Source organism: Betta splendens, chromosome 17, assembly GCF_900634795.4.
Source record: "Betta splendens chromosome 17, fBetSpl5.4, whole genome shotgun sequence".
NCBI classification, from domain to species: domain Eukaryota; kingdom Metazoa; phylum Chordata; class Actinopteri; order Anabantiformes; family Osphronemidae; genus Betta; species Betta splendens.
Window position 1 is genome coordinate 16,177,343 of NC_040897.2, and position 11,019 is coordinate 16,188,361.

At 44.8% G+C, this 11,019-nt stretch overlaps 1 protein-coding gene, 1 long non-coding RNA gene and 1 pseudogene across 4 annotated transcripts; 2 read left to right on the forward strand and 1 right to left on the reverse strand.

Moving 5' to 3' along the window:
- The first annotated feature begins 665 nt into the window (after positions 1-665).
- LOC129602912 (gastrula zinc finger protein XlCGF57.1-like) lies at positions 666-3,135 on the forward strand. 3 transcript variants are annotated; one of them, XM_055503759.1, is made up of 3 exons: positions 666-991; positions 1,337-1,648; positions 1,726-1,864. In XM_055503759.1, the coding sequence occupies exons 1-3, from the start codon at positions 754-756 to the stop codon at positions 1,749-1,751; spliced, it is 576 nt and encodes a 191-aa protein (XP_055359734.1). In that variant the 5' UTR covers positions 666-753; the 3' UTR covers positions 1,752-1,864. The 3 variants fall into 3 exon arrangements, with proteins under 3 accessions (XP_055359734.1, XP_055359735.1, XP_028987160.1); XM_055503760.1 differs by having other exon boundaries at positions 1,337-1,625; positions 1,726-1,861; XM_029131327.3 differs by having other exon boundaries at positions 670-991; positions 1,337-3,135.
- Positions 3,136-3,987: 852 nt separating this feature from the next.
- LOC114844177 (E3 ubiquitin/ISG15 ligase TRIM25-like) lies at positions 3,988-6,202 on the reverse strand (annotated as a pseudogene).
- Positions 6,203-6,468: 266 nt separating this feature from the next.
- LOC129603279 (uncharacterized) lies at positions 6,469-10,411 on the forward strand. Its single transcript, XR_008693038.1, has 2 exons — positions 6,469-6,763; positions 6,838-10,411. It is a non-coding gene; the product is annotated as an uncharacterized LOC129603279 (long non-coding RNA).
- The last annotated feature ends 608 nt before the right edge of the window (positions 10,412-11,019 follow it).

The window sequence follows — 11,019 nt, forward strand, 5'->3', positions numbered from 1 at the left end:
TGGGTTTATTAAGTAGGAACAGTAGAAGGAAAATGGTGTTGATGTGGGTTCCGGAGCACATGGGTATAAAAGGGAATGAGTGGGTGGACAGGGTGGCGAAAGGGCAACAGAGCAGGAGGGTGTGGCACATGTTAAATTGTCAAAAGGTGAAGGGAAAAGCACAGTGTGGGTGAATATTATGGAGGGCAGTTGGGATAAAGAGGATAAAGGACGGAAATTGTATAGAATAAAACAGAAAGTGGGGACACGGGGAGGACTAGGTGGACGGGGGAGAAGAGAACAGGGCATTTTAAGTAGATTAAGAACATCGTATCTGAACAGCACTTTACGGTTGATGCGGAGACACGTGGATGGGAGGTGAGTTTTGTGGAGAGGTGGAGGGAGTGGAACATGTTATAATAGAGAGTGACCAGTATAGGAGGCAAAGGGAAGGAATGGTGAGGAGTGTGAGGGAAGCAGGAGTCAAAGATATCTGTTTGAGGAGGCTGCTGGAAGTTGGAGGAGCAGGAAGTGGAATGATAGCATTGTTTAAATTTAAATGTTACTGGGTTGAGGAAAAGAATATGAAAGGTAGAGAAATCGATAGGTGGCGGTAATGCAACAATTATGATGCAAGCTGCCGGTAAACTTAAAGAAGAAGAAGAAGAAGAAGAAGAAGAAGAAGAAGAAGAAGAGGAAGAAGAAGAAGAAGAAGAAGAAGAAGAGCTCCGTTTCACTGTCGGAGCTTTCCGGTGTGACACCTAGCGGCACTTCATGTATTTAGCTGCAAATCTGCGTTGTAGCTGTGTCATAAAAACACTTTGTTATAAAGCAGCGATGTCTTCGGTTCAGGGTCTGAGAGCGTTTGTCACCGAGCGACTGACTGCTGCTGCAGCAGAAATCCTCGGAGCCTTTGAGAAAACCATGGAGGAGTATGAAGCAGAGATCGGTCGGCAGCGCAGGCTGCTGGACAGCGTTTTCAAACCTGACGTAAAACTGCACAGGATCGAAGGTAAAATAACGACAAACTGGAAAACAAGGTCCAAATGTCTGAAGTTGTTTTATTTATCCGGATTTAGTCTGTTTGCATGGCGTCACGTGCCTCCTGCAGTCTGCAGTGTCCTCGTCCGTTTGTTCTAACGTGCAGATGCTCGATGTTCTACCTCCGGTCCAGTATGATGCTCTTCTTGGTTCCATTGATGACTTGTTTGTGGCGGTGTTTCTGTGAACTAATCCCATAAAGACACCATCACACCAATGAAGTGTTTTTGTATTCACTCTAGAACTTGACAAAAGAACTTGACTGTGTGAATATGCAGATTCAAGACGTGCTTTAATCACATTTTTTTTTCTCCAGAGCCCGCAGACCAACCTGCTCATAAGGAGGAGCAGGTTCTCAGCAACCAGCATCTCTGTGGCCAGAGAAACAAGTCCAGTTTGGACCAGAAAGATCCACATGTAAAGGTTAAAGAGGAACAGGAGCAACTCTGCATCGTTCCGGAGGGAGAGCAGCTGCTTCTGAAGCAGGAGACCGATGACCTTACGTGGATTCCTCCCTGTGGAGAAAGTGACCACGATGAAGCAGAACCAATCATTGAGCACCAGCTCTCCTCCAGCAGCTCTCCTGTGACCTACAGTGTCCACAGGTCTCCCACCTCAGAGACCCACAGTAAAACTCCCACGCACAAAAGCACTTTAAAATGTGTGACTTGTGGAAAGTTATTTAAGTATAATTCTATTTTTCAGAGGCATCTGAGCAGCCACACAGCTGAGAAGCCACATGCTTGTGACACATGTGGGAAAAGATTCAGCGAGTTATCGTCTTTGAAAGTTCATCTAAGACTTCACAGACCCGTGAAATACCTGAAAGATCAGGAACTATGCCATATTACGACTGATCCTTTTCATGAGGAACGTGACCAGCAGTCGGTCTCTCCCAGTTCTACTGCAACCCACAATGCTCACATCTCTTCATCCTTAGGGACCCACGGTCAACATTACGAATGTGACTGTTGTGGAAAAGTGTTTAGATGTCAATCGAACTTTCAGAGACATATGAGAGTTCACACCGGTGAGAAACCGTACATTTGTCACACCTGTGGAAACAGATTTCGTCAGGCATCGACTTTAAAAAGTCATTTAAGCATTCACACGGGGGAGAGGCCACATGTCTGCACCACTTGTGGAAAGCGCTTTTGTCAGGCATCAAATTTAAAAAATCATTTAAGCATTCACACAGGCGAGAGGCCACATGTCTGTCACACTTGTGGAAAGAGCTTTCGTCAGGCATCGACTTTAAAAAATCATTTAAGCATTCACACGGGTGAGAAGCCATATGTCTGTAACACTTGTGGAAAGAGCTTTCGTCAGGCATCAAATATGAAGGCTCATTTGAAGATTCACACAGATAAAATAATCTTTAAATGTAAAACCAACATTAACAAACACCTGATAACCTTCAGTGATCACAAGCCATTTCCCTGTAGGACCTGTGGAAAAAGATTCCGTAACTCATCACAATTGAAAAATCATTCAAGAGTCCACACAGGTGAGAGACCATATCATTGTGAGATATGTGGTAGGGAGTTTAAGCAGCATGGAGCGTTGAATTATCATTTAAAAGTGCACACAGGTGAGAAGCCGCACCAGTGTAACACCTGTGGGAAACGATTTGTGGCTAAGAACGACTTGGTCGTACATCAAAGAGTCCACACAGGTGAGAGACCGTACTCTTGTAAAATGTGTGGTCAAAAATTTAAGCAGCTTGGAACATTAATTAGTCATTCACGAGTCCACACTGGTGAGAAACCATACGTCTGTCAGACATGTGGAAAACAATTCATTCAGAAGACACACATGAAAACTCACATGAGGAATCATCATACGCTACAGTTGAACTAGAGATTTAAACTTTATAGACTTTAGATTCTGGTTACGGAGTCAAAACTTGGACTGAGCTGATTTGCAGCCCAACGAATATGTGAAGATGAGTCTGTTAAGTAGCCTGGTCCAGAGTAAGAAAAGCCGGCGACACTGTAATAAGATCCAGGAGAGCTGAGGAACCAGACATTGAACACATCAGCAGCATTGGCTCTTTGCTTTCGATGGAATACTGTGAAGTAGCTGTATACAAAATAAAGACTTGAGTTTTGCCAACGGTGTCTTCGTTCTGCTTTGAGAGTGTTTGTCATCCGGCAGCTAACTTCTGCTGAAGAAACAGAGGCACAGGCTACACAGGCTACACAGGCTAGGCCTAAAGTGACAAATGTCTAGAGTGAAGCTTGTTTAGTGGCTCAGATCTTTTAGACTACATAGAATAAACCTTGATTTGTCCCAGGAGGTGTTTCAATGTTGAGATAATGTAAAAGATATTACAGTATGTAATCATTTATTTCTGCAATAGAAATAGAAATGTATATACAGACGTTCACAGTGATACAGAAATTGAACTATGATACGCTGGATGCAAAGTTTCAGTAAGAAGTTGTAGCTTTTACTTTACGTGTGGAGACAGAGACAGTGTCTGAGCTTGAACAGGTGGATGTTTCCTCTTTAGACTAAACCTCAGCAGAAGCCACATATTCAGGACCAGGCCTTTGTATAAAGCCTTGGGCCACGTGTCCAATTAATGAACCAGCTGTTTCACTGAAATTTAAAATGAAATTATTGAAGTTGACTCTGATTACTTTTGTCCTGATTACATTTGCACAAACAGTGATTCCCGTAGAAGTGTGATGTTGTGTTTTAATGCTTATCCTGGTAAATAAAAAGCATCAGATAATTTTAGAGTCAGCAACCATGAGACCATAAAACCATGTTAATTTTCAAGTTATTGTAGGATTTGAGCTAAATAATCCATCTGGCTCCTTTTACGCAGCTATAGTCTGTCACCCGTATGACATAGAAGTTGTTCCCACCTGGTTTCGAACCGAGGACCCCCTACATGTGTTTATTCCTGGATCCAGAAAACTAATCGCCAACCACCAATAATTGTAACTGAATGAAAAGGATCTTATTATGGATTTTATTGGATGCTGTCAAAAGTCAAATTAATTGACTTTAAATCAGTTAAATGTTTAATTGAACATAAGTTGTTATTACATTACGTTATGACTCACTTATGACTAAACATGGATTAAACAAGAAAATAACATGTTAAAACAAATACTGTGCAAATGATAAGAGCACAGACACATTTTGTCGTGAGGTTGTGGTTTATTTGAGTAAAAAATGTTCCAACGATTGAGTTTCTATTTCAGAACAAACAGGTTTCGGGTGAAGTAACTGTGTTTCTCTTCTTTCAATACTGCAGCCATTAACCACAGCTGAGGTTTGTGATGGTACTGGTATAAACCCAGCTGCTCAGAGGGTTCTGGGTTCTGGACACCTTATCAATGTGCAAAATTATGAATACTTGAGTGCTTGATTTTCATTATTAATATAAAGGTAATTAGTTAATTACAAATGGTAATTGTAATCAGATAAATGTCATCATCACTGACTGCTCACACAGATCTCAGCAGAGTCTCCAGGGCTGTAAGGAAGCCAGAGTCCAGCGTAGAGAGGCTGAGTGAACGAGGTCTGGACTCTGTGGAGCAGAGTCATGGTCCCAGAGACGCTGTAGAAGGACAGACCCCCTGCTGTGTGGTCCAGGTAGACTCCTACTCTGGAGGACACGGGGCCTGAAACTTGGGTTATAATATTGTTGTGCAGAAATTTATAAATGTTTGTTTCCCACTTTAAAGCCCATGATTTTTCATTGTGTCCAAATCCGCATTGTTTCCAGTTCCCTGTTCTGTTGATGTTCCTGTATGCGACTGCAACATAAACCCCTCCTCTGCTTCTCCTCTCCACCTCCCAGTAACAACGTCCAGTCAGACTCTCTCTGCTCAGAACCTGCCAGGTTTCAGTGAATCTGTGTTGGTAAATATAATAAGACTGACGCTGGCTCATTAATGTTGCTTTTCTGTTCCCATCAGATAATAATAACATTGTGTTTGCTGTGTTTGGATCCAATGTGATTTTACGCAAACATTTTAGGAATCCAGCTCTAGTCTTAGGCCCTGATTGTAACTTTGTTAAAAGTGACAGCAAAACGTCCACCTCAGTCACTGCCACTGAGACGTCTGTCCACGTCGTCCTCAGAACCTCCTGCAGTCGCTCTCTGAGCTTTGACGCGACTGCTGTCACGTCCTCAAAGTATCTGAGAGGACGGATGTTGGTTCTGGAGGAGTGTGTGGGTCCACTCTTGGACTCCGGCGCTGACAGTGACGGGTCGCTGTTTAGAAACTGGACGTGATCCTGTGTGTGTGAGAGCTGCTCCAGCTCAGCCTCCTTTGATCTCCTGCTCCAGCTTCTCCTGCAGCTCTTTGACTCGACCCACTTCAGTTTCCTGCTGGGATCTGATCCGCTGCGTCACCTCACACCTTCTCTGCTCCAGGAGACGGATGAGCTCAGTGAAGAGCTTCTGGCTGTTCTCCACCGTCTGATCAGCAGAGCGGCCGATGGCCTCCACCTCCTGCTGGAGCAGCTCCACCTCCTCGTGTCTGTCCTGGAGCCTCTGCTGGAGCCTCTGCCGACTCCCCTCCAGCTCTCGCTGCCTCTCAGTCCTCTCTGCTGCCGCTGACACCGTGTCGTGGCCTCTGTGTTCGTCCACGGGGCAGAGGTAACAGATGCACTGCCGATCGGTCCGACAGAACATCTTCATGGCCTCGCTGTGACGGGAGCAGATGTTCTCCTGCAGCTTGGTGGACGCCTCCACCAGCCTGTGTTTGATGTAAGCAGGTAATTCATAGTGAGGCTGCAGATGTTGGTGGCAGAATGAGACCAGACAAACTGAACAGGACTTGGCAGCTTTGAGTTTGGAGCCAGTGCAGACGTCACAGGCCACGTCTTCAGGTCCAGCAGGGCAGAGATCAGCAGCAGCAGCAGCAGCTTGGAGTCCAGTCTTCTTCAGCTCCTCCACTAAATCAGCCAACATGGTGTTTTTCACCAGCGCAGGTCTGGGAGTGAAGCTGTGTCTGCACTGAGGACAGCTGAGCAGCTTCTTCCCCTCCTCTTCATCCCAGTGGCTTTTAATGCAGGTCATACAGTAACTGTGTCCACAGGGAATAGTCACTGGCTCCTTCAGTAGATCCAAACAGATGGAACAGGAGAACATTTCCTGGTCCAGATGAGGTCCTGGCTGCGTCATTTCAGTTGTTAGTGTCTATGAGTGAGTTCTTTGCTTCTTCAGTGGTGTTTGGTGGTGGCTGAAGAGTGAGTTCCACTTTATGAGAAATGAAACTCGTTTGAGCTCCGATCTCAACAACATGTGTTTCTGTTGTGGGTGGAGTCTGTCAGCTCTAAAGCTTAACTACATGTTGGGTACACCCATCCTCAAACTGTAGATTTAAGGGGGAGGGAGCAAGAAAACGTTTAGACAGAGTGGAGCTTATTGTGCTTCAGAGCAAAACAGAAAGAAGGTAAAGTTAGCGGAATTAAAATTAAATCACGTACACTGACGGAACGTCACGGAAGGACATCCGGCGGAAGCAGCTAGCTAAGTAGCAGCTAGCTAACAGTGGTAAATATCTCATGTGGAAACGAGCGACAACGTCTTCGGTTCAGTGTCTGAGAGCGTTTGTCACCGAGCGACTGACTGCTGCTGCATAAATACTCGGAGCCTTAGTGAAAATAGTCGTTGAGTATCAGGAAGAGATCGATCGGCAGCGCAGACTGTTGACAGTTTAGAATCCCAGTGGATCGCTGGAAAACCCGATAGAAAACTACACCCAAAACGTTGGTATGGGTCGCACTGAGCTTGTGTTTTATTCGTTCATACAGAGGATTAGCAACACGTTTGTTTTATTTTTCCAGACCTCTTTCAACATGTCACTGAGCAGGAGACGCACTTGAGTTTGGACCGAACCGATCCCCGGCTTCCACACATAAAGCAAGAACGGGAAGAACTGGACACAGTGGAGGTCGTTCTGAAGCAGGAGACTGAGACGTTTATGTTGAATTCTACTTATGAGGAAAGCGAGAGTGACCCCGAACCGAACAGTGACGGTGACGGTGAGCTGCTCTGTCACAGCTGTGGCGCAGAGACAGGAGGAGGACGCTGCGTGGACGCGGGACCCACCGGAAACAGCCTCTCTGTGACGTTCACACTGGCGAAAAGTCTAGCGAATGTAGCTTTTAAGTATAAGTACAACTTAAAGAGACATCTTAGAATCCACACTGGTGAGAAGCCGTGTGTCTGCAGCGCCTGTGGGAAAAGGTTCAGTCAGACGTCAATACTGAAGAGGCGTGTGAAGATTCACACAGGTGAGAAGCCATATTCCTGCACAATCTGCCCTAAAAGCTTCTGTCAGAAAAGCCACAAACATTCACACACGCGAAGCATCCAACACCTGAACTATTTCAGTCTTGCCGGTTAATTTTCGAGAACCATTTTGCGTCTAGCAGCACGCAGGTGCAGCTGTTAGCCGCTAGCTGCTAGCTGAGAACTGTAGCATAGCAATGTGTGACTGGTGGAGACGTTTGATCGTTTGTGGTCTACATTTTATACAGGTGTCTAATGTAGTTTATAGCTGCAGGTCACTGTAACATGCGACTTGTCTGTTTAGAAGCTGAGAAACCGCGGTAAAATGACAAACTATACAGTAAAAGTATTTATTTGCTGTGGTACTAAACAGAACTGTGAAGGAATTGTGATATACCCAATTTGAACAGAGTCATTTTATTCAAATCCAAGTTTTAGAATAGAGGCCAATTCCCTCTTTATATTTTCACGTGGGTTCTCTGCGGGTTCCCCGGGTTCCTCCCACGGTCCAAAAACATGCATTAGGTTCACTGGTCACTCCAGATTTCCCTCAGGTGCGTGTTGCCCTGCGATGGGCTGGCGACCTGTGCAGGTGTTCCCTGCACGTGGCCGGTGACGGCTGAGATACGCTCAGGCACCGACGTGACCCGCGTGGGAACAAGTTGACATTGTGAGAAAGATGCTGTGCTGGAGCTAAACCTTGTCATTCTGGGGGAAAAACAATTCCAAACTGAAATACTTGTTTTAACACTTTCAACAGTTATCTGGTAATATAATCATTATTAAAGTAATGCTTTATTTAAAATCTTTACTGCAAAATGTGTTTACCTAAATAAACAACTGTTTTCACTGGAAGACATTTATTTTACATTGAAATATATAAACTTCATTTACACATAATTCAATCCACCAATGTTCAAACTTACAAATCGATTTAAAAAACCTAATACTAGTAACCTAGGCTTTTCTCACATAATCCACTTGTAGGTGCTGTCATTCTTGTTTGGAGTTTTCTCACCTGGGTAATGAACAAATCCTGGTTGTGGTTGGCATCTGATTGGACCCTCACACACAGGTGACACAGGCAGACTCTCACCAGTGTGGCTCAGCTTATGCCCTTTCAGTTCTAATGAATAAACACGTTTCTTCCACAGATGCTGCAGGGAAACGCCCTCTCACCTGTGTAATTTCTTGTGCCTCACCAGGTTTGATGAGCTACTAAATGTTTTCTTACAGGTGCTGCAGAAGTATGACTTCTCACCTGTGTGGCTCACCATGTGCTGTTTCAGGTGTGATGGGCTAGTGAATCTTTTTCCACAGATGCTGCAGGGATACTGCTTCTCACTTGTGTGTAATTTCTTGTGCCTCACCAGGTTTGATGAGCTACTAAATGTTTTGTTACAGGTGGAGCATGACTTCTCACCCGTGTGCATTTTCATGTGAACCAACAAGTTACTGCTAAATATAAAGCTTTTCCCACATACTTTGCACAGGTGTGCATTTGCACCTGTGTGGGGTTTCTTATGAGCCAACAAGTTACTGCTAAACACGAAGCGTTTACCACTGTCTTCACGTATTTTCACCTTCACACCTGTGTGGGTTTTCTCATGACTACTCAGGGTTGACTTTTTTAGGAATGCTCTACCAGTGGTGCTGCAAACGAAAGGTATCTGACGTGTGTGATCTCTTAAATGAGCAGTCAGTGATGATTTCACACTGTACTTATTCCCACAGATGTCACAACTATATGGTTTTTCTCCTGTGTGGCTCAGCATATGCTCTTTCAATCTTGATGGGATAATAAATTTTTTACCACAGGTGCTGCACACATGGGGCTTCTCCCCTGTGTGGATCATCATGTGTCTTTTCAACACTGACCTGTCACCAAATCTTTTGTCGCACATGCTGCAGAGGTACGGCTTCTCACCAGTGTGGATTATCATGTGTCTTTCCAGTGATGATTTCAGATTGTATTGTTTCCCACAGAGGTTGCAACAATATGGTTTCTCCCCTGTGTGAACTCTTAAATGAGCTTTTAATGATGATGCCAGAATGAATCTTTTATCACAGAAGCTACAACAATATGGCTTCTCACCTGTGTGGATCATCATGTGTCTTTTCAACACTGAGCTCTCACTAAATCTTCTGTCGCACATGCTGCAGAGGTACGGCTTCTCACCAGTGTGGATTATCATGTGTCTTTCCAGTTTAGATGAGCAAATAAAGGTTTTCTTACAAGTGCTGCAACTAAATTGCTTCTCGTCTGGGTTGGTTTTCAGATGTCCTCTCAATTTAAACCTAGACTTGAAACCTTTTCCACACGTGAAAGATGTTTTACGTGTGGAATTACTAGAACGGGGTTCTGACATGGGAGCGTTGTCTGTGTTGTCCCGATGACTTGTGCTGCCTTGATACTCTGTCTCTGCTTCTCTCATTGATCCCACATCTACATGTGGACTTCCTTCCTGAGCTTGACCCTCAGCTACAGGAGAGCCATGAGAGAAGAGCTGGTCATCACTGATTGGTTCTGATTCACTGTGGTAACTTCCATCATGAACCGGAGTCAACATGAAGTCCTCAGTCTCTTCCTTCAGCACAATCTGCTCTATCTCCTGACTGGTGCCGGGTTCCTCCTGCTCCTCTTTAATCCGTAGAGGCTCTTTTTGGTCCAGACTTGAATTAACCTTCTGGTTAATCAGACCCTCCTCCTCTTTACAGACGTGCTGTGGGATCTCTGGAAGTACAGAAACAGACAAACCCCGCGTTATGCCAGCTTTTGGCTGAGCAGTGGCCTGCTAGCTCAGTAGGTAAAGCATTGGTTTGATCCCTGGCTCTGGCACCAAAACACCACTCTAGCTGTAATTGTCTGCCCACTGTTCTCCCAGGGAATGGGTCACATGCAGAGACAAATACTGTTACCATGTACCTGTACATGTTTAATGTGCAAGAAATGTCAATAATATTCTATTGCACACATCATATTCAATAATGTAATTCATATCTTGGAACCAATTAACCTTAACAACGCTTAGATTTTTTGAGGAGTTTCCTTTTTAATTCAGCTCCATGTTTTGACCAAGTTACTGTTCCTGTTGCAATAAAGTTAATTTCATCATGTAAACCTCATTTCCAACCAGCTTCAGTCATTAGTCGCATTACATACAGATAAATAGCATAACAGTATTGTAGAAACCACTTGTTCACTGGTTTCCACAAAACAACGCGAGTGAAACAGCAGAAAGACTGATTTTAGGAAAAACGAGGTGATGTGAACACACCATGAACGTGCCCCTTAAAAACATGCTTAAACTCGTCTCGTCTGAGCGTCACACGATCCACAGTTTTCTGCCGAGCCGAGCTCGCTGATCCTGGACCTGTGCTGTTTCTCCCGAATAACGCCTCACCGCCTTCCGTCGCTGAACCTACCGATCCTGTGCAGCCTGACCTCAGGTCTCCAGACCACGTCCAGCAGCCTGCGCTGCCGACCGATCTCTGCTTCATACTCCTCCATGGTTTTCTCAAAGGCTCCGACTATTTCTGCTGCAGCCGCAGACAGTCGCTCGGTGACAAACGCTCTCAGACGCTGAGCCGAAGACATCGCTGCTTCTTTGAGCGTTTGAGCTGTAAAACTTGAACGTGACGATATGATACAATCAACTTCACCGCCTCTGTCGCTGCCGGTGTTTCAATTGTTTAGTTACTTCCGTCCGGTGTCACAGTTTAAAGTTCCGTCA